The 23,160-nt window shown below is 43.9% G+C and overlaps 1 protein-coding gene across 1 annotated transcript in view; it reads right to left on the reverse strand.

The window, feature by feature from the left end:
- The window catches only part of corin (corin, serine peptidase), a 207,132-nt gene that overhangs the window by 53,253 nt on the left and 130,719 nt on the right, over window positions 1-23,160 (reverse strand). The window contains exons 8-10 of the mRNA XM_078238027.1: window positions 16,056-16,163; window positions 10,802-10,912; window positions 5,841-5,963 (exon numbers count right to left, since the gene is read on the reverse strand). Of these exons, the coding sequence (XP_078094153.1) occupies window positions 5,841-5,963; window positions 10,802-10,912; window positions 16,056-16,163 (342 nt within the window). The remainder of the gene's footprint in view (window positions 1-5,840; window positions 5,964-10,801; window positions 10,913-16,055; window positions 16,164-23,160) is intronic.

Consider the following 23,160-nt stretch of genomic DNA (forward strand, 5'->3'; position numbering starts at 1 on the left):
CAGTCTATCCAGTCTCTCCTTATACTCAAACCATCAAGTCCTAGTAGCATCCTAGTAAATCTTTTCTGCGTTCTTTCTAGTTTAATAATATTGTTTCTATAATAGGGTGACCAGAACTGTACACAGTATTCCAAGTGTGGCCTTACCAATGTCTTGTACAACTTCAACAAGATATCCCAACTCCTGTATTCAACGTTCTGACCAATTAAACCAAGCATGCCAAATGCCTTCTTCACCACCCTGTCCACCTATGAGCCCACTTTTAATGAGCTATGAACATGTACCCCCAGATCTCTTTGTTCTATAACTCTCCCCAATGCCCTACCATTAACTGAATAAGTCCTGCCCTGGTTTGATTGAACAAAATGCATCACCTCGCATTTATCTAAATTAAACTCCATCTGCCATTCATCAGCTCACTGGCCCAATTGATCAAGATCCCGTTGCAATCCGAGATAACCTTCTTCACTGTCCACTATGCCACCAAACTTGGTGTCATCTGCAAACTTACTAACCATGCCTCCGAAATTCTCATCCAAATCATTAATATAAATGACAAATAACAGAGGACCCAGCACTGATCCCTGAGGCAAACCGCTGGTCACAAGCCTCCTGTTTGAAGAACAACTCTCTACAACGACTCTCTGGCTTCTGTCATCAAGCCAATTTTGTATCCATTTGGCTACCTCACCCTGGATCCCATGAGATTTAACCTTATGCAACAACCAACCATGCGGTACCTCGTCAAAGGCCTTGCTAAAGTCCATGTAGACAACACCAACTGCACTGCCCTCATCTACCTTCTTCGTTACCCCTTCAAAAGACTCAATCAAATTTGTGAGACATGATTTTCTCTCACAAAGCCATGCTGACTGTCCCTAATCAGTCCTTGACTCTCTAAATGCCTGTAGATCCTGTCTCTCAGAATACCTTCTCACAACCTACCCGCTACAGATGTGAGGCTCGCCGGCCTGTAGTTCCCAAGCTTTTCCCTGCAGCCCTTTTTAAGCAAAGGCACAACATTTGTCACCCTCCAATCTTCAGGCACCTCACCTGTGGCCGTCGATGATTCAAATATCTCTGCTAGGGGACCCGCAATTTCCTCCCTAGTCTCCCATAATGCCCTGGGATGCACTTCATCAGGTCCTGGGGATTTATCTACCTTGATGTGCTTTAAGACTTCCAGCACCTCCTTCTCTGTAATATGTACACTCCTCAAGACATCACTATTTACTTCCCCAAGTTCCCTAACATCCATGCTTTTCTCAACAGTAAATACTGATGAGAAATATTCATTTAGGATCTCACCCATCTCTTGTGGATCCGTACATATGTTGATCCTTGTTGATCCTTATGAGGCCCTACTCTCTCCCTTGTTACTCTTTTGCCCTTTATGTATTTGTAGAATCTCTTTGGATTCTCCTTTGCCTTATCTGCCAAAACAATCTCGTGTTCCCTTTTTGCCCTCCTGAATTCTTTCTTAACTCTATTTCTACACCCTCTATACTCTTCAAGGGATCCACTTGATCCCAGCTGCCTATGCATGTCATGTGCCTCCTTCTTCTTATTGACCAGGGCCTCAATATCCCGAATCATTCAGGGTTCCCTACTTCTACCAGCCTTGCCCTTCACTCTAAGAGGAATGTGCTTACGCTGAACCCTGGTTAATACATTTTTGAAAGCCTGCCACTTACCAGACGTCCCTTTGTCTGCCAACAGACTCCCCCAATTAACTTTTGAAAGTTCCTGTCTGATACCATCAAAATTGGCCTTGCCCCAATATAGAATTTTAACAAATTTCCTGCAGAATTTGCCTAAAATGCTGTCGGCCAGGAGAACATTGTGTTTAAAGGTCAGTCTAAACTGGGAATATCAGATGCTGACATTTGATGCAAAGAATACTAACACTTTCCACGTCAGCATTGACATCCACAACTTTAACACGCACAATAATTCATTGCAATTTCTAACTTAGAAAATAAGGTCTTAACAACTTCTAAGCTATAGGCGATGTTGGGCTGAATTTAATGAAGGCAGCGTACTAAATATCAGATAGCAACACTGGTGGCACCCCAGCTGACCCTATCTCCAGCAGCCTGGAAGGAAGTGGCAGCAGGAACCCGGCACCAGGGGCTCACAGCTCCGTGGGGAAAACCCAGCCTCAAGAGCTGCTGGGCGATCAGATACCAACAGCTCTCCATAACTGGCAGTGTCATGAGGAGCAGTGGTTGCTGTCGGTAGTTCGCTTAGGTTATTGGAGAGGTTCATCGTAGGATCTCTGGAGAAAGGCAAGCAATGGCAGGATGGCCATTGCAGGAAGGGGGTCATTGGTGAGGGCAAGGGTGAAGTCGGTTGGAGGGGAAGTGTGACTCTCAGCAGGCCTACCACTTCCTGAGGCCAAGTCCCTCGATTAGCAACTCAAATTGCTTGTTGGTCACCCTACATGGTGAATCGCTCCCTTTTGCTGATTGAATACCTCAGATAGTTGGATGTGGACTTGAAATGGATGTCAATTGCCCACTTAAGAGCCTCAACTGGCATCCAGGTGAGGAGAAAAGCCATAATCATTCCTGTCCTGGGATTAATCAGAGGTGGAGGGTGGGTCAGGAGGTGGAAGGATCTCACCTCATATCCACCTGGTTGATCAAGCACACCTGCTCCAATTCATGCACCCCCCTCCCCCCCCCACCAACCCTCCCCCAAACTGAGAATTCCAGACAGACTGATATTAAATTCCATCCAATATTCCTAACAGTGCAATATACTAATTCATAACAAAATCCGGCTTCCATACGGCATAGTAGCACGGTGGTTAGCACTGCTGCCTCACAGCGTCAGGGACCCAGGTTCGATTCCCAGCTTGGGTCACTCTCTATGTGGAGTTTGCACATTCTCTCCGTGTCTGCGTAGGTTTCCTCCGGGTGCTCTGGTTTCCTCCCACAGTCCAAAGATGTGCGGGTTAGGTTGTTTGCCCATGGTATGTTGCCCCTTGTTGCTGGGGATACTAGTAGGATAAATGCATAGGGTTGTGGGATGGGGCCTGGATGGGATTGTGGTCGATGCAGACTCAATGGGCTGAATGGCCTCTTTATGCACTGCATGATTCTGTGATTCTTTGATTCTAGTAACAGCAATGTTTTGGGCTTTTTTCTTATTTAGGAAAATACTAAAGTTAACAACATGAGTGTATTCAGGAGGAATTTCTCACTCACTATGTGGGTGGCCAACTAGAGAGGGGGCAAAACTTGACCTCCTTTTGGGAAATAAGGGCAGGTGACAGAAGTGGATCACTATGGGACCAGTGACCACAATTCCATTAGTTTTAAGATAGCTATGGAGAATGATAGGTCTGGTCCAAAAGTTAAAATTCTAAATTGGGGCAAGGCCAATTTTGATGGTATCAGGCAGGAACTTTCAACAGCTAATTGGGGGAGTCTGTGGGAAGGCAAAGGGACGTCCGGTAAGTGGGAGGCTTTCAAAAGTGTGTTAACCAGGGTTCAGGGTGAACACATTCCTCTTAGAATGAAGGGCAAGGCTGATAGAAGTAGGGAACCCTGGATGACTCAGGATATTGAGGCCCTGGTCAAGAAGAAGGAGGCACATGACATGCATAGGCAACTGGGATCAAATGGATCCCGTGAAGAATATAGAGGGTGTAGGAGTAAAGTTAAGAGAGAAATCAGGAGGACAAAAAGGGGACACGAGATTGTTTTGGCAGATAAAGCAAAGGAGAATCCAAAGAGCTTCTACAAATACATAAAGGGCAAAAGAGTAACAAGAGAGTAGGACCTTTTAAGGATCAACAAGGTCATTTTTGTGCAGATCCACAAGAGATGGGTGAGATCCCAAATGATTATTTCTCATCAGTATTCACTGTTGAGAAAAGCATGGATGTTAGGGAACTTGGGGAAATAAATAGTGATGTCTTGAGGAGTGTACATATTACAGAGAAGACGGTGCTGGAAGTCTTAAAGCGCATCAAGGTAGATAAATCCCCGGGACCTGATGAAGTGTATCCCAGGACACTGTGGGAGGCTAGGGAGGAAATTGCAAGTCCCCGAGCAGAGATATTTGAATCATCAATAGTCACAGGTGAGGTGCCTGAAGGTTGGAGGGTGGCAAATGTTGTGCCTTTGTTTCAGAAGGACTGCAGGGAAAAGCCTGGGAACTACAGGCCGGCGAGCCTCACATCTGTATTGGGTAAGTTGTTAGAAGGTATTTTGAGAGACAGGATCTACAGGCATTTAATGAGGCAAGGACTGATTAGGGACAGTCAACATGGCTTGGTGAGTGGAAAATCATGTCTCACAAATGTAACTGAGTATTTTGAAGGGGTAACCAAGAAGGTAGATGAGGGCAATACAGATTATGTTGTCTACATGGACTTTAGCAAGGCCTTTGACAAGGTACCGCATGGTAGGTTGTTGCATAAGGTTAAATCTCACGGGATCCAGGATGAGCTAGCCAGATGGATACAAAATTGGCTTGGTGACAGAAGACAGAGGGTGGTTGTAGAGAGTTGTTTTTCAAACTGGAGGCCTGTGACCAGCGGTATGCCTCAGGGATCAGTGCTGGGTCCACTGTCATTTGTCATTCATATTAATGATTTGGATGAGAATTTAGGTGGCATGGTTAGTAAGTTTGCAGATGACACCAAGATTGGTGGCATAGTGGACAGTGAAGGTTATCTTGGATTGCAACTGGATCTTGATCAATTGGCCCAGTGGGCTGATGAATGGCAGATGAAGTTTAATTTAGATAAATGCAAGGTGATGCATTTGGGTAGATCGAACCAGGACAGGTCTTACTCAGTTAATGGTAGGGCGTTGGGGAGAGTTACAGAACAAAGCGATCTGGGGGTATATGTTCATAGCTCCTTGAAAGTGGAGGCACAGGTGGACAGAATGGTGAAGAAGGCATTCGGAATGCTTGGTTTCATTGATCGGAACATTGAATACAGGAGTTGGGACGCCTTGTTGAAGTTGTACAAGACATTGATAAGGCCACACTTGGAACACTGTGTACAGTTCTGGTCACTCTATCACTTCTAGCACTAACTAGAAAGAGTGCGGAAAACATTTACTAGGATGCTACCGGGACTTGATGGTTTGAGTTATAAAGAGAGGCTGGATAGACTGGGAATTTTTTCTCTGGAGTGTAGGAGGCTTAGGGGTGATCTAATAGAGATCTATAAAATAACGGGGGGCATAGATCAGCTAGATAGTCAATATCTTTTTCCAAAGGTAGGGGAGTCTAAAACTAGAGGGCATAGGTTTAATGTGAGAAGGGAGAGATACAAAAGGGTCCAGAGGGGCAATTTTTTCACACAGAGTATGGTGAGTGTCTGGAACAAGCTGCCAGAGGTAGTAGTAGAGACAGGTACAATTTTGTCTTTTAAAAAGCATTTAGACAGTTACAGGGTAAGATCGGTATAGAGGGATATGGGCCAAATGTTGGCAATTGGGACTAGCTTAGGGGTTAAAAAAAGGGGCGGCATGGACAAGTTGGGCCGAAGGGCCTGTTTCCATGCTGTAAACCTCTTTGATTCTATGACTCTAACTGTTTGATTAATTCTGGGGGTTTAATTTGACATAAATGCAGCAGCACACCACTAAGACAAATTAAACACTCTAAAATGACTCTTTCGACAAGCACTACAATCTCATTTGCACACACGATCATCAATTTATTTGGCTTGCAAATCAAATACATTTAATTGTGGAACCATTTAATTTGTCAAGATTAAACTCTGATGTACTGCGTGATTGAATTCATATTTTTAAGTTATGGGAATTCCAGTTTTATTAACTGTTTGTACTGAATGAAGAAGGATTACAAACCATGAGTTTTGGAACAGTTCAGTTCGTCACTCCAGTCTTCACAGTCATTTTCGCCATCACAGTGGAAAATGCTCGGAATACATCGACCATTACTGCATTCCATCAAGCCTTGGCTCTTGCAAGCTGGAAAGCGATTTTAATAATTTTAACTTTTTAATATAATTGTGTTGAAGTGAAATTATTTTTGTAAGATTTAAGGATCCTTTGTTCCAATGTGAAATAAAATGAAATCTGAACTCCTGCATGAATACGATTGAGGTCTCACAATGTTGAACAAGTGTGAAATGAGAAATGTACACAGTGCTGAAGGAAATCCCAAGGCATAAGTGACCCTGTTGATACCTTTATTAAAGAATAGATGAATTGGTGCTAGATGACTGATGGGACTGCAGGGAACTTTTGTGGCTATTGTTGTGGGCGTGCCCGAATATGCAGCTTGTTTGGTTAGATCGTTTCAAAGGGAATTCAGGTTTATTTAAGGAAATAACATATTCCAGAATGAAGAAATGCCAGGAAAAGGAAATACTGCTGAAAATAATTTGTACAAGCCAAGGTGCTCAAACACCAAACACTCTTGACATGAACCCGAGGATTTGAAAAAGTGAGGCAGAGATCAAAGATCTGGCCACAATTTTTCAATCCTTCTTAAACATGTTGTTTTCAATTCATTCATGGGACATGGGCGTCGCTGGCTGGCCAGCATTTATTGCCCATCCCTAGTTGCTCTTGCTCAGAGGGCAGTTGAGAGTCAACCACATTATCATGGCTCTGGAGTCACATGTAGGCCAGATCAGGTAAGGATGGCATATTTCCTTCCCTAAAGGATATTAATGAACCAGAAGGGGTTTTCCGACAATTGACAATTATTTCATGGTCATCAATAGATTGGGAAACCCCGGAAATGAGGTCGGGAATCCTGGAAATAGAACCTGCCCTCCATTTCTAAAGGGTTCTAGAGTCATCCCAACTCAGTGAAGCTCAGGTGCAACATTTCAAGTTACCTATGATTTCTTCAGAACTGAAGCATGTAGAAATGTGATAGATTTTATGCAGTTGAAAGTAGAGTTGGAGAAGAAGAACAAGAAGGATGGTCTGAGATAGGGTAGAGGGAGGGAGAGAATAGATGACAGTGATGTCATGAAGGAAAAGGCAAAGTGAGTAACAATGGCTGTAGTACAGAGACAAAGCATTTGTCCAGAGTGAATGTGTCAGAATAATGAACAGCTCTGTCTGAAATCAAAAACATGGAAAACAAGCCAATAGCAAAAAAAACCTGAATCAAAATGGGAGAACAGAACTCATGGTGTGAAATTGTTGATTTCAATGCTGAGTTTAGGAGACTGTAAAATGTCTAATCAGAAGATGATGCGCCGTTCCGTTACCATGCATTCAGCTTCAGTGGAATACTTCAGCAAGCCAAGAACAGAAACGTGAGCGTGACAGCAAGGTGGCAAATACTTCTATTTTTGAAGCCCAAGATCTTACATACATTCCAAACAGCTTTCTCAGCCTCGTGCCTTTCAAAGATCCATGTATATTAACTCCCAAGTCCTTGTGTCCCTGTACACTTTTTAGAACTGTGTCATTTAATCTCTATTGCCTTTCCCTATTCCTTCTGCCAAAATTCATCACCTCACACTTTCTGTATTAAATTCCACCTACCACTTATCTGCTCATTTTGTTAGCCTGGCTATGTCCTGCTGTAGTCAATTTGTATCAACCTCACTCTCAGTTACACTTCCAATTTGCTACCATTGTCTAAACTAAAAACAAACAGGTCTTCCTGTTTTCCGCCCTTAAGCCAATTCCTTTATCCAAGCTGACACTGACCCTCCTATTCTATGAGCATAAATTTTGTTAACAAACATTTGATTTGGTATTTTGTTGAAGGATTCCTTAAAATCCACATAAACAATGGCTGTGGTTCTCATGAAAAAAATCTAAAAGTGCACGTCGCTGGCGGTAATCCAGAAATTACTCCCTTTGAGATTTTTCCTCACTCTGAAAACACTGAAAATAAGTGTGGTAATACATTTTGGGAGGAAAAACAAGGGATGGAATTCTCCTGTCCCAACCACAGTAGGTTTCGTGGTGGGTAGGAGTGAAGAATCTAATGGGAGCGATTGCAATTCTCCCAATGGTGGCGTGAATTTCATTTGCATCTCATGAATGCTCATTAAAACAGCTGCCTGCTGTTGTCTTATGACACCAGCATGAAATTGCATTGGTCTGAAACTGGATTGCTAAAGAGTGGAGTGCATAAGGCAGTACACAGTTCACAAGGGATTTCAAGATGAATGCAACAAAGCCTTTTTGCCTTGGTGCTGCGCTGCTCCTGCTGCACTGTTCACCACTCTGCTGGAGCAAACTGCTTCCTGTCCTCTATCTCGATGCTGAGATGGTCTTCATGGACATCACTGTGCTGCTGGACCCCTGAATCCTCCTGTGTCAGTCACCGAGTCAGATCAGGACTGCGCCTGAGGTTGGGGAGTACAAGGGCCCCCTTCTCCTAGTACCACACACTAGTGACCATCTGGGCAGCATTGTGCTGTGGGACCCATGCTGCCACCATTGCAAAGGTCCAAAATTTGACCTTGGATGGAGTGCGAGGTATTAGCATTCTAACCTGAGTCAGAAAGCTGATAGTTTAACTACCAATCTCAAACATGATTACACAAGGTGTGCCTTCATGAAATGGGATTCCCAGTGGGAAATCTATTCTGTTTTGAGCACATACTGGGACTATGCCAGTAGCTTGATTCCATAAAAAGGGAATATATTTGAATATCTCATAATTTTGTACAAATTTCTTCAAGTATGTAGGCATTTTAGAGTAAATAGAAATTTCTTGACTTAAGTACGTTGGGAGGAGCAGATCATTGCTATATAAAATTATCTAGTTTGTCCTTTCCATTTCTGAAGATTTACTCTCTTATGTTATGCAAGATAGAATCACAGAATCCCTACAGTGCAGAAGGAGGCCATTCAGCCCATTGAGTCTACACCGACAATCCAACAGAGCATTTTATCCAGACCCTATCCCGCTAATCCCACGTATTTACCCTGTTAATCCCCCTAACCCATACATCCTGAGACACTAAGGGGTAATTTAGCATAGCCAATCCATCCAAACTGCACCCGGAGAAAACCCACGCAGACACGGGAGAACGTGTGAACTCCCCACAGACAGTCACCCGAGGTCGGAATCGAACCTGGATCCCTGGCTCTGTGAAGAAGCAATGTTATTTAACCACTGTGCCACAGTGCCGCCCATGTTGGATTTATGCCCTGGAACATTTTTTTTTCATTTACTTTTACTGGTTAGGAAGATACTTTTGAGTTTGTTCTTCTTGCAAGTTTTGCCTGTGGATAGTTCAATGGAAAATATTTGCTCATCGGTTGTGTCACATTTTATATCTTCATGTTTATAACACAAAAGAAGGGATGAAATAATGGAAGAGAGCATTATTATTACTTAGTTTATAACAATTTGTCACTTCATATTGTAGGCAATTTAAATACAGCACTGAAATAGTTCAAATAATTGTGTATAATGGAAAAATTGTAAGAGACATTGCAAATCATCTTCAGCAGGAGATGTAGAACATAAGAGTTGCCTAAGTGCCTTCATGACAATTTGTTCCATGTCATTCCTGTTTTGCTACGTTAGTTCACTGCTATTTAACAACTCGTGCTGGAAAGTGTAGCTCTTGTTTTTTAATGTAGTTTTTGCAGAAAGGTGATGGTTAAAGAATATGAAGGGAAATCCAGATTTCCTATGCCTTCACCCTATTTTACAACCACCAACAATTACACTGGAGGTTGAGACAGATGGTTCTTCTCCACACGTCTGCTCAGGGGTGACAGTGCTGAAAAAATTTGAACTAGTCAAACAATTAATTTACCTTAGTTTCCCCAACAGATATTCAAACATAGTTTACGTATCAGGACTAAAATTTGTGGAAGTAAGAACCCAAAAGTCAATTTGCTGGTAGTAATTGATTGCCATTGCATAAGTAGAAAATTTAAATTCTTCTTTCAATTGCTACTAGCTCAATCAATTCTGGAAATGCAGCAAGAAGCTGATGGAATAACATTCTTCACTCTTACTAGAACAGACAGCAATGTTGCACCAAAATGGTGCAGGCATCAATCTAAAATATGGAGATACAGCTAATCCCAGCATTTGGACACTGTTTGCAGGCAGAAGGTTTTCCCCACCACATTTCTGACAGTCTGTGATCTAACAGAAATTTGAGGGCTCAAATGTCAACAGCATTTGGCTTAGCTTTGGCACCCTGTCAAAAGTTCACTGCCACTCACTGGTTAGGTTTTCACATGAAGAACAGCATACCTAGCAAGAAAGGAAAAAATTAGGCAAAATATAGAATATTGATCCCCCTGGAAAAAAAATTATCTGGGTAGTTTTTTCTTTCGTCTTATTTGAGGATGTATTATTTGCTCACTTTTGTTTTAATTCGAAAATGCACATCCAGCTTCTGTTTACAACATTTTATTTCAACTGACATCCTTACACTTGCACTTTCCAGCAGGAAGATACTAATCAGCTCAATATTTTGTTTATAATGCACTTTCTAATTAATTAGTCAGTCCACGCCTGTGTATACATTAAGATGTGGTGTACATTTAACCCAGTCTGAGATGTTTGGCTTTTCATAACTTTTGAATGTCTGTTCATAGAACATGGTTATACATTTAATTTGCATTAATATTCTGTTGCATGACTACAAATCCAGAAAATAGATTAAAGCATTGCCTGCACAATGTTAGTTATAAATTTTTGTTTCTTAGTCAAGATTTTCCTGTGAAACAGTTCAAGTACACAAATCCTTCCTTATGTACACCAGAGACCATGAGGGCTCCGGATACATTTTCCAATCTATTCCCAAGTTCCTGATTTGCTGATAAGCTACAAGGTTCAGTGTGAATTGATGACTTACAGCAGTTAACCTCATCAGACCTGTCTATGCAGTCATGGTCTCCATCACAAACCCAGGACTTTAGGATGCATCTTCCATCTCCACATTTGAAATGATGCTCCGGGTTGCACTCTGTAAAACAAGTGGTCAAGATAGAAAATAAATTGTAACACAGGTCATTGCAAGCTAACTTGGGGTGAAAGCTGAGCACCATTCCATTCCAAGCCAGACTACTCAATGAAAGCTATTTTCATAGAAAGATCATAGAAACCCTACAGCACAGAAAGAGGCCATTCGGCCCATCGAGTCTGTACCAACCACAATCCCACCCAGGCCCTACCCCCATATCCCTACATATTTACCCACTAATCCCTCTAACCTATGCATCTCAGGACACTAAGGGCAATTTTTAGCATGGCCAATCAACCTAACCCGCACATCTTTGGACTATGGGAGGAAACCGGAGCACCCGGAGGAAACCCACGCAGACACGAGGAGAATGTGCAAACTCCACACAGACAGTGACCCAAGCCGGGAATTGAACCCAGGTCCTTTGTTCAGCATCAGATCTTTACAGAGTTTAAATTATATGGCGAATTTGACAGATTAAATGCAGTGCCTATATGTCTTCTCCTGAAGTCTTGCTATATTACTGCTCTGATGATACCAGCAACATTCCTATTTGTCAACCAGGTGGCTTTTCATATATGTACGCCAAGGTAGTAGGTGCCAATAAGCAATTTCACCATTAACAGCATCCTGTTAACATCAATGTAATTTGCACTTTCCAGCAGAGTTGGTGGATGGTAATCAGTTCAGCTTCAAATTAAGCTGTACAATTTGGAAGGTCCCAGATAATCCCTGTTTTCATCTATTTAGCAGGTTCTACAATTACCTACACTGCCATTAAGCTAGAGGAAGGAAAGGAAGTCAGACTTTTACCCACTATAGCATCAAGGAAATACATGACCCACATTTAATGAATTTAAACTCAGACCTAAGTCAGTAAATGCATAGAGAAGGATAGAAAAGCCATTTGACCTGATGTCTGTCTGCTATTGATTCACCTGCAGCTATCTGTCGCTAGGAAAGTGAAGTTGAGACCAAGATTGGATCAATAGTCTTCGACTGCTACATCAAAGATCAGGACTACGTTCAAGCCTTCGGCTAATAAGTGGCAAGATTTGCAACACAAAAATGCCAGGCATTGGCTATCTCCAATTAGAGAAAATCACCTCTTGACACTCAATGGAATTACCATAGCTGAAATCCCCACCATCCATGGATTAGCATTGATCCAAAACTTACAGGACCAGTCATACAAATACTGTGGCTATAAGAGTTAGAGGCTGGGAATTCTGCTGCGAGTAACTCACCTCCAGACTCCCAAAGCCCATCCACCATCTACAAAGCACACAGGAGTGGGGTGGAATTCTCTTCACTTGCCTGGATGAGGGCAGCTTCAACAACAGTTAAGAAGCTCAACACCATCCAGGACAAAAGCAGCTTAGTTGATCAATACCCCATCCACCAACGATGCATAGCAGCAGCAGTGTATACCATTTATAAAATGCACTGCAGCAACTTACCAAGGCTCCTTTGACAGCAACTTCCAAATCCACAAATTCTACCACCTAGAAGGACAAAGGCAACTGACGTGTAGGAAAACCACCACCTGCAATTTCCCTTCCAAGCCACAGACCATCCTGACTTGGAATTATTTATCTGTTCCTTCACTGTCGCTGGGTCAAAATCCTGGAACTCCCTTCCTAACAGCACTGTGGGTGTACCTACACCACGTAGACTGCAGCGATTCAAGAAGGTGGCTCACATTCCATGATGGAACTTTAAAAATCCTCTCAAGTTATATTATGTTTCTGAGTCAAAGCCATTGATAAAATATTATTTTATTAACCCCATTATATATTTATAACTCCAGTGTAAAAAAAATATCTCTAGCTTCTCTTTTTCATTCTTCAAAATGATTAATTTGTATCCCTTGATTCAATCCATTTCCACATAAATTCTGTAGCACAAAATCAAATGTCACAAAAGGAAAAGAAACTGAAATCTTTTAGCTAAACATTTGCTCAGAATTTGGTTTGGGCCTTTTTCCTTGAAATGAAAAGAAGCTTGAGTTACAAGTTGCTTTGCTCCACAGTAGACTAACAAGTCAGAGTATCTGGCTGTATGTTTTGTTGATGTTCCTTATTTTCCACGCTCTTAAGACCAACCGCAACATTGTCATCAAACCAGCAGACAAAGCAGGGGCCATCGTCATACTGAACAGAATGGATTACTGCAAAGAAGTGTACCGACAACTGAACAACGAGGAACACTACAGACAGTTACCCACAGATCCGACCAAAGAACACACCCGTCAACTCAACACTCTGATCAAAACCTTTGATCCGGACCTTCAAAACACCCTCCGTGCTCTCATCCGACGTAGTCCACGCGTTGGAGATCTCTACTGCCTCCCAGAAATACACAAGGCAAACACACCCGGCCGTCCCATCGTTTCAGGAAATGGAACCCTGTGTGAGAACCTCTCCGGCTATGTCGAGGGCATCTTGAAACCCATTGTACAAAGAACCCCCAGCTTTTGTCGCGACACTACGGACTTCCTACAGAAACTCAGCGCACATGGAGCAGTTGAACCAGGAGCACTCCTCGTCACAATGGATGTCTCGGCACTCTACACCAGCATCCCCCATGACGATGGCATTGCAGCAACGGCCTCAGTACTCAATGCCGTCAACTGCCAGTTTCCAGATACAATTTTACAACTCATCCGCTTCATCCTGGACCACAATATCTTCACCTTCAACAACCAGTTCTTCATCCAGACACACGGAACAGCCATGAGAACAAAATTCGCACCTCAATATGGCAACATCTTCATACACAGGTTCGAACAAGACTTCTTCACCGCACAGGACCTTCAACCGATGCTATACACTAGATACATCGATGACATTTTCTTCCTTTGGAGTCATGGTGAGCAATCACTGAAACAACTATATGATGACATCAACAAGTTCCATCCCACCATCAGACTCACCATGGACTACTCTCTGGAATCGGTTGCATTCTTGGACACACGCATCTCCATTAAGGACGGTCACCTCAGCACCTCACTGTACTGCAAGCCCACGGATAACGTCATGATGCTCCACTTCTCCAGCTTCCACCCTAAACACGTAAAAGAAGCCATCCCCTATGGACAAGCCCTCCGAATACACAGGATCTGCTCGAATGAGGAGGATCGCAACAGACACCTCCAGACGCTGAAAGATGCCCTCATAAGAACAGGATATGGCGCTCGACTCATCGATCAACAGTTCCGACGCGCCACAGCGAAAAACCGCACCGACCTCCTCAGAAGACAAACACGGGACACGGTGGACAGAATACCCTTCATCGTCCAGTACTTCCCCGGAGCGGAGAAGCTACGGCATCTCCTCCGGAGCCTTCAACATGTCATTGATGAAGACGAACATCTCGCCAAGGCCATCCCCACACCCCCACTTCTTGCCTTCAAACAACCACGCAACCTCAAACAGACCATTGTCCGCAGCAAACTACCCAGCCTTAAGGAGAACAGTGACCACGACACCACACAACCCTGCCACAGCAACCTCTGCAAGACGTGCCGGATCATTGACACGGATGCCATCATCTCACGTGAGAACACCATCTACCAGGTACACGGTACCTACTCTTGCAACTCGGCCAACGTTGTCTACCTGATACGCTGCAGGAAAGGATGTCCCGAGGCATGGTACATTGGGGAAACCATGCAGACGCTACGACAACGGATGAATGAACACCGCTCGACAATCACCAGGCAAGACTGTTCTCTTCCTGTGGGGGAGCACTTCAGCAGTCATGGGCATTCAGCCTTGGATCTTCAGGTAAGCGTTCTCCAAGGCAGCCTTCACGACACACGACAGCACAGAGTCGCTGAGCAGAAACTGATAGCCAAGTTCCGCACACATGAGGACGGCCTAAACCGGGATGTTGGATTTATGTCACATTATCAGTAACCCCCACAGCTTGCCTCCTGGGCTTGTAGAATCTCACTAGCTGTTCTGTCTGGAGACAATACACATCTCTTTAACCTGTGTTGAATGCTTCCTCCACCCACATTGTCTGTACCTTTAAGACCTGGCTGGCTTTAGAGATTCACATTCTAATTAGTATTCTGTAACTTGATTTCTGTGTCCGTGCACTGTTTGAGAGCAGATATCCACTCCATCTGACGAAGGGGCAGCGCTCCGAAAGCTTATGGTATTTGCTACCAAATAAACCTGTTGGACTTTAACCTGGTGTTGTGAGACTTCTTACTGTCCTTATTTTTAGGACATAGTAGCGATTGCTTTTATTCTCTGTTTTTGTAAAGTGGCAAAGGTCTGTTAGTTCTCAGATTTTCAATGTCAACCGAAGCATATTTGTTTCTTTGTGAATTCAGTACCATGCATCAGATAATAATTTTAAGCCTTTACCTGAATTCATGCACCAATTAGAGTCCCAGTAGATTAATTTCTGAGTGTGCTGATGGGCCCAATTCTCAGACCTCTTCAGACAGCCAATGAGAATCCCAATGCACTGGTGAATGGGGCACGGGCCAAAAACCGGAATTCCAGATGAGCGGGAGGGCTCTTAGGATTCACCCGACCCATCCCACTGGCTCCAGTGTGGACCCCACCTCAAAGTGGAGGTGGATAAATATTTCATTGCTCAAGGAATAGAGGGTATGGGGAAATGGCACAGAAAAGGAGTTGAGGCCGACATAGATTAGTCAGGATTGTATTGGATGGTGGGGCAGGCTTGAAGGGCCTAGTGGCCTACTCCTGCTTCTACTTCTTGTGTTCAATAAGCAGTCAAAAAGCGCACATTCAGAGTTGCAAGTGCAACCACGTGCAAAATTGGTGAAATCCAAAAAAAATCCATGTATAATGCCCACACCGGGAACAGATGTTAGGCCCCATGTTTGCATGCGCAAAGGACTTAATACTTATTTGAGATCCCCATCACAAATGTTTGCCCAGATAAATGTGCTGCACTCAGGCTGGTTCTTAATTCAAGATCAGTCTGAATGGTCTGTTTCTGCTATGCTATGTACAATATAATTCTAAATTACTTCACTACAAAGTGACCAATATGAACAACCCATTGTAACCTACAGCATGTATAACAATTCAAACAGTCAAATTTAGTGATAGCATATTTCTGTTTCAAAATATAGCTTTTCATTCCATGTTCTACTTACCACAGTTCAGTTCATCGCTCAGGTCCCCACAGTCATCGTAACCATCACATGTGTCATTGTAGTGGATACATTTGCCAGTGCCACAGTGAAACTGCCCTTGACTACAGGCTGCAACAGCAAAGCAAAGATATAACCAGGGATGAAATGGGAAACATGAATGAGACAACGGCTTAAAAATACATGTCTTCCAGTCATAAAATGGTAAAGGTGGTAGATGCACATTCGGAGCCAGAAGCACCCACCTGTCCATGATCAATCTAGTTTGAGCTTGCAGCAATTTCTATGCCAGCACATTTCAATTTTGTAGAAATTGCACATCATTATACACAGCAGCCAGGCTATGTGCCACAATAGGTCTACAACAGCAACTTAGATTGGTATTGTGCCCTTAACTCAAAAAATCTCCCTCTGTGCTGTTAAATATCCCACTAATAATGTGTTAAACTGCGCAGGTGCATGGCCGTGCAGTGTATCACACGGGCCTTGTTCTATGATAAATGCTGCACGTGGGCCGTGCTCTGAAAACCTGGCTACGCACAACTACAGTTTAAAGGGAATATTGTACATTGTATCTTTTTAGTTTCCCTGTGGATCAGGAGAATTAGAAATAATCTCAACCCCACAGGAAAACTATGGCTTCCTCTGCTCTGGGCTCCCCCTCCCCTCCCATGAGCAGGTTCATCTGCTGGAACACTTACTTTATTCTGGGTACTATTCCCTTGGATTCCCAATAACAACCTCTTATTGCCTGATTTTAATGGGCAGGCAGCTGCTTCCCACCAACTTAGATAGATAGATAGGTACCCTACAGTGCAGAAAGAGGCCCTTCGGCCCATCGAGTCTGCACCGACCACAATCCCACCCAGACCCTATCCCCATATCCCTACATATTTTACCCACTAATCCTTCTAACCTACACATCTCATGACTCTAGGGGGCAATTTTAGCATGGCCAATCAACCTAACCCGCACATCTTTGGACTGTGGGAGGAAACCGGAGCACCCGGAGGAAACCCACGCAGACACGAGGAGAATGTGCAAACTCCACACAGACAGTGACCGAAGCCGGGAATCGAACCCAGGTCCCTGGAGCTGTGAAGCAACAGTGCTAACCACTGTGCTACCGTGCCGCCCAACTTAGATCAAGATGCTGGCAAGCTGCATTTTAATGAGACCCAGCCATTGGTATCAGTTGAAACCCCATACTGTACTTCAACTTCCAGGTGAGCCAAACACTTTTTTGCCATGTTCCTCTGTAGAAGTAAGCTCAAACCTCAAATTAGGGTGGACCAGTGGATGTGGTGCATTTGGATTTTCAGAAACATTTCAATAAATTCCCAAAAAAGAGGTTTCTGTGCAAAACTAAAGCGCGCATGGGATGGAGGGTAACATATCGGCATCGGTTGAGAATTGGTTAGCAGACAGGAAACAGAAAGTAGGAATAAATGGGTCTTTTTCAGTGGCAGGCAATGATTAGTGGAGTCCCGCAGGGATCAGAGCTTGGGTCCCAGCTATTCACAATATACATCAATGATTTGGATGAGGGAACCAAAAGTAATATTTCCAAGTTTGCTGATGACACAAAAGGGAAGGTGAGTGGTGAGGAGGGTATTCAGAAGCTTTAAGATGATTTAGACAGGTTGAGTGAGTGAGCATATACATGGCATTCACACTATTTAGATAAATGTGATGTTATCCACTTTGTAAGGAGAAACAGAATAGCAGAGTATTATTTAAATGGTGATAGATTGGGAAATGTTGACACACAAAGGGACCTGGGTGTCCTAGTACACCAGTCACTGAAAGCAAGCAGGCCGGTACAGTAAGCAAATAGGAAAGCAAATGGTATGTTGGCCTTTGTTACAAGAGGACTTGAGTACAGGAGGAAGGATGTCTTACTGCAGTTGAACCAGGAGCACTCCTCGTCACAATGGATGTCTCGGCACTCTACACCAGCATCCCCCACGACAACAGCATTGCTGCAACTGCCTCAGTACTCAAACCCAACAACTGCCAATCTCCAGATGCAATTCTACAACTCATCCGCTTCATCCTGGACCACAACGTCTTCACCTTCAACAACCAGTTCTTCATCCAGATGCACGGAACAGTCATGGGGACCAAATTTGCACCTCAATATGCCAACATCTTTATGCACAGGTTCAAACAAGACCTCTTCACCGCACAGGACCTTCAACTGACGCTATACACTAGATACACCGATGACATTTTCTTCCTTTGGACTCATGGTGAACAATCATTGAAACAACTATATGATGACATCAACAAGTTCCATCCCACCATCAGACTCATCACCACTACTCTCCGGAATCGGTTGCATTCTTGGACACACGCATCTCCATCAAGGACGGTCACTTCAGCACTTCATTGTACCACAAGCCCACAGATAACCTCACGATGCTCCACTTCTCCAGCTTCCACCCTAAACATGTTAAAGAAGCCATCCCCTATGGACAAGCCCTCCGTATACACAGGATCTGCTCAGATGTGGAGGATCGCAATAAACACCTACAGACGCTGAAAGACGCTCTCATAAGAACAGGATACGGCGCTCGACTCATCGACAGTTCCGACGTGCCACAGCGAAAAACCGCACCAACCTCCTCAGAAGACAAACACGGGACACAGCGGACAGAGTACCCTTCGTTGTCCAGTACTTCCCCGGAGTGGAGAAGCTATGACATCTTCTCCGGAGCCTTCAACATGTCATTGATGAAGATAAACATCTCGCCAAGGCCATTCCCACACCCCCACTTCTTGCCTTCAAACAACCGCACAACCTCAAACAGACCATTGTCCGCAGCAAACTACCCAGCTTTCAGGAGAAGTGACCACGACACCACACAACTCTGCCACATCAACCTCTGCAAGGCGTGCCGGATCATCGACACGGATGCCATCATCTCACCATGAGAACTCCATTTACCAAGTACACGGTACATACTTTTGCGACTCGGCCAATGTTGACTACCTGATACGCTGCAGGAAAGGATGTCCCGAGGCATGGTACATTGGGGAGACTATGCAGACACTACGACAATGGATGAATGAACACTGCTCGACAATCACCAGGCAGGAGTGTTCCCTTCCTGTTGGGGAACACTTCAGAAGTCACGGGCATTCAGCCTCTGATCTTCGGGTAAGCGTTCTCCAAGGCGGCCTTCACAACACACAACACAGAATCGCTGAGCAGAAACTGATAGCCAAGTTCCGGACACATGAGGATGGCCTCAACTGGGATCTTGGGTTCATATCACACTATCTGTAACCCCCACGACTTGCCTGGGCTTGCAAAATCTCACTAACTGTCCTGGCTGGAGACAATACACACTTCATAGAAATCATAGAAATCATAGAAACCCTACAGTGCAGAAGGAGGCCATTCGGCCCATCGAGTCTGCACCGACCACAATCCCACCCAGGCCCTACCCCCACATATTTACCCGCTAACCTACGCATCTCAGAACTCTAAGGGGCAATTTTTAACCTGGCCAATCAACCTAACCCGCACATCTTTGGACTGTGGGAGGAAACCGGAGCACCCGGAGGAAACCCACGCAGACACGAGGAGAATGTGCAAACTCCACACAGACAGTGACCCGAGCCGGGAATCGAACCCGGGACCCTGGAGCTGTGAAGCAGCAGTGCTAACCACTGTGCTACCGTGCCGCTTCTTTAACTTGTGCTTGGCCCTCTCTCCACTCACATTGTCTGTACCTTTAAGCCTTGATTACCTGTAAAGACTCGCATTCCAACCTTTATCTTGTAAATTGAGTTTGTGTCTATATATGCCCTGTTTGTGAACAGAACTCCCACTCACCTGATGAAGGAGCGAGACTCCGAAGGCTTGTGCTGCCAAATAAACCTGTTGGACTTTAACCTGGTGTTGGGAGACTGCTTACTGTGTTTACCCCAGTCCAACGCCATATCATTACTGCAGCCTTAGTGAGACTACACCTTGGAATATTTGTGTGCAGTTTTGGTCTTGTTATCTAAGAATGGATATACTTTCCACAGAGGGAGTGCACTGAAAGTTCAGCAGATTGATTTCTGGGATGGCAGGATTGTCATATGAGGAGAGATGAGTCAACTGGGCTTGTATTCACTGGAATTTAAAAGAATAAGAGGGGATCTAATTGAAATGTATAAAATTCTGACAGGGTTGGACAGACTGGATACGGGGATATTGTTTCTTCTGGCTAGAATAAGGGGTCACTGTCTCAGGATACGGGGTAGACCATTTAGGACTGAGATGAGGAGAAATTTCTTCACTCAGAGCATGGTGGACTTGTGAAAATCTCTACCACAGATGACTGTGGAGGCCAAATCACTGAATATATTTAAGAAGGAAATAGAGAGATTTCTCATCTCTAAAGGTATCTCTGGGTGTGGGGAGAGTGCTGGATTATGGTGTTGAGATAGAGGTTCAGCCATGATTATGTTGAATGACACAGCAGGCTCAAATGGCCTACTCCTGCTCTTATTTTTGGTATTTCTATGGGCCGGATTCTCTGACCTCACCCGCAGCTGCAAATCTCAGGTCCCACTGCAATGAAGAGAAATTTGGCGAAGCGCCAAATTCTCCATTCTCACTGGCAGTGATGGCAGGGTGTTAAAGGCTGGAGAAGTCCGGCCTACATCAGTTTAAAACACTGATGATTGGCTGTATGAATCGTGGCCACTTTCGATGAGGTCCTGGAGAATGTGCAAAGCCTGAGTTTGTAAATCCTGATGTGGAAATCCCAGCGTTTAATCACTGAACTCAGCAGGCACCCTGTGACTTAAACTACTCTACTCAAAAGGCTGTGGCCTTGTAATCCAGCTACTGGTGAGTTTTCAGATACTCCATGAATGGTTCATATGAACACTGAATGCCTATTTGAAATTTCAATGCTGCAAACTTTGGTAACTTCGAAGCATTAACTTACCATCGTACTGTACCTTTAATAGTTCAGAACTAAAACAAAATCAATAAACTGAAATATGCTGAAAGTCTGGGTTTTATATGATAACCAAGGTCAGATAGCAAATTAAATATATATTTATGAGAAACTTTGGGTAATCATTAATCATGGTCATAAAAGACATAAAATAAAAAGGCAGAAAATGATAGAAACGCTCAGAAGGTCACGGGGTTAGGGTTCTTCCCTTCACAGATCCTGCCTGACCTGTTGAGTGCTTCCAGCATTTTGTAATTTTTAGGACCGGCTGCATTTTGCCCTTGGTGCATATACATCAACGTAATAATATAGTTCTTATTAAATGTACAATGGCTGAAGCTTCAGGTTGTGGTATTGGTATTAATATTTGTGGTACAAAGAGTATAGCTTTTCCAGTTACAGTATTGTGGCAGATTATATTTATAACCCCTTCGTGGGACAATCCCAGATCAGGGCTGCCTCTCAAATGATTCCTCTCAACTATAGGTTGAGAAAGACTGATCCCAAAGAAGCTAAATGCATCTAAAGGACTGCCTTATCTCTTCCCAAATGAAGGAAAGGGGCCAGCCAAGAGTATTAGTATCCTCCATATAGCGTTTTATCAAGATTAAAACAGATAATAATTTGAATATTGCTGAAAAAATACGTTGAACAAAGCTTTTAGTTTTGCACTCATCAGGACAACCGCAAGGGAAATAATAACTTTTTATTGTATGAGAACGCTGATTGGTTGACAAGTGGACTTTGATTGGTAGAGGTGTTGTAATGGAGAATGCACTAGTCAATCGTGACTGACAGTTAACCACCAAAGCATTGTTTGAAAATTTAAATCAAGCAGCTTGACTCTCAAGGCGTTGCCCTGAGGAATGAACAAGCGAATGAACATAGAACATAGAACAGTACAGCACAGAACAGGCCCTTCGGCCCACGATGTTGTGCCGAGCTTTATCTGAAACCAAGATCAAGCTATCCCACTCCCTATCATCCTGGTGTGCTCCATGTGCCTATCCAATAACCGCTTAAATGTTCCTAAAGTGTCTGACTCCACTATCACTGCAGGCAGTCCATTCCACACCCCAACCACTCTCTGCGTAAAGAACCTACCTCTGATATCCTTCCTATATCTCCCACCATGAACCCTATAGTTATGCCCCCTTGTAATAGCTCCATCCACCCGAGGAAATAGTCTTTGAATGTTCACTCTATCTATCCCCTTCATCATTTTATAAACCTCTATTAAGTCTCCCCTCAGCCTCCTCCGCTCCAGAGAGAACAGCCCTAGCTCCCTCAACCTTTCCTCATAAGACCTACCCTCCAAACCAGGCAGCATCCTGGTAAATCTCCTCTGCACTCTTTCCAGCGCTTCCACATCCTTCTTATAGTGAGGCGACCAGATCTGCACACAATATTCCAAATGTGGTCTCACCAAGGTCCTGTACATAACCCCACGGCTCTTAAACTCCAACCCCCTGTTAATAAAAGCTAACACACTATAGGCCTTCTTCACAGCTCTATCCACTTGAGTGACAACCTTTAGAGATCTGTGGATATGGACCCCAAGATCTCTCTGTTCCTCCACAGTCTTCAGCACCCTACCTTTGACCCTGTAATCCACATTTAAATTAGTCCTACCAAAATGAATCACCTCACATTTATCAGGGTTAAACTCCATTTGCCATTTTTCAGCCCAGCTTTGCATCCTATCTATGTCTCTTTGCAGCCTACAACAGCCCTCCACCTCATCCACTACTCCACCAATCTTGGTGTCATCAGCAAATTTACTGATCCACCCTTCAGCCCCCTCCTCTAAGTCATTAATAAAAATCACAAAGAGCAGAGGACCAAGCACTGATCCCTGTGGCACTCCGCTAGCAACCTGCCTCCAATCCGAAAATTTTCCATCCACCACCACCCTCTGTCTTCGATCAGACACAGTAAGAAGTTTAACAACACCAGGTTAAAGTCCAACAGGTTTATTTGGTAGCAAAAGCCACACAAGCTTTCGGAGCTGCAAGCCCCTTCTTCAAGTGAGTGGGAATTCTGTTCACAAACAGAGCATATAAAGACACAAACTCAATTTACATGAATAATGGTTGGAATGCGAATACTTACAACTAATCAAGTCTTTAAGAAACAAAACAATG

Source organism: Mustelus asterias, chromosome 1, assembly GCF_964213995.1.
Source record: "Mustelus asterias chromosome 1, sMusAst1.hap1.1, whole genome shotgun sequence".
Classification (NCBI taxonomy): domain Eukaryota; kingdom Metazoa; phylum Chordata; class Chondrichthyes; order Carcharhiniformes; family Triakidae; genus Mustelus; species Mustelus asterias.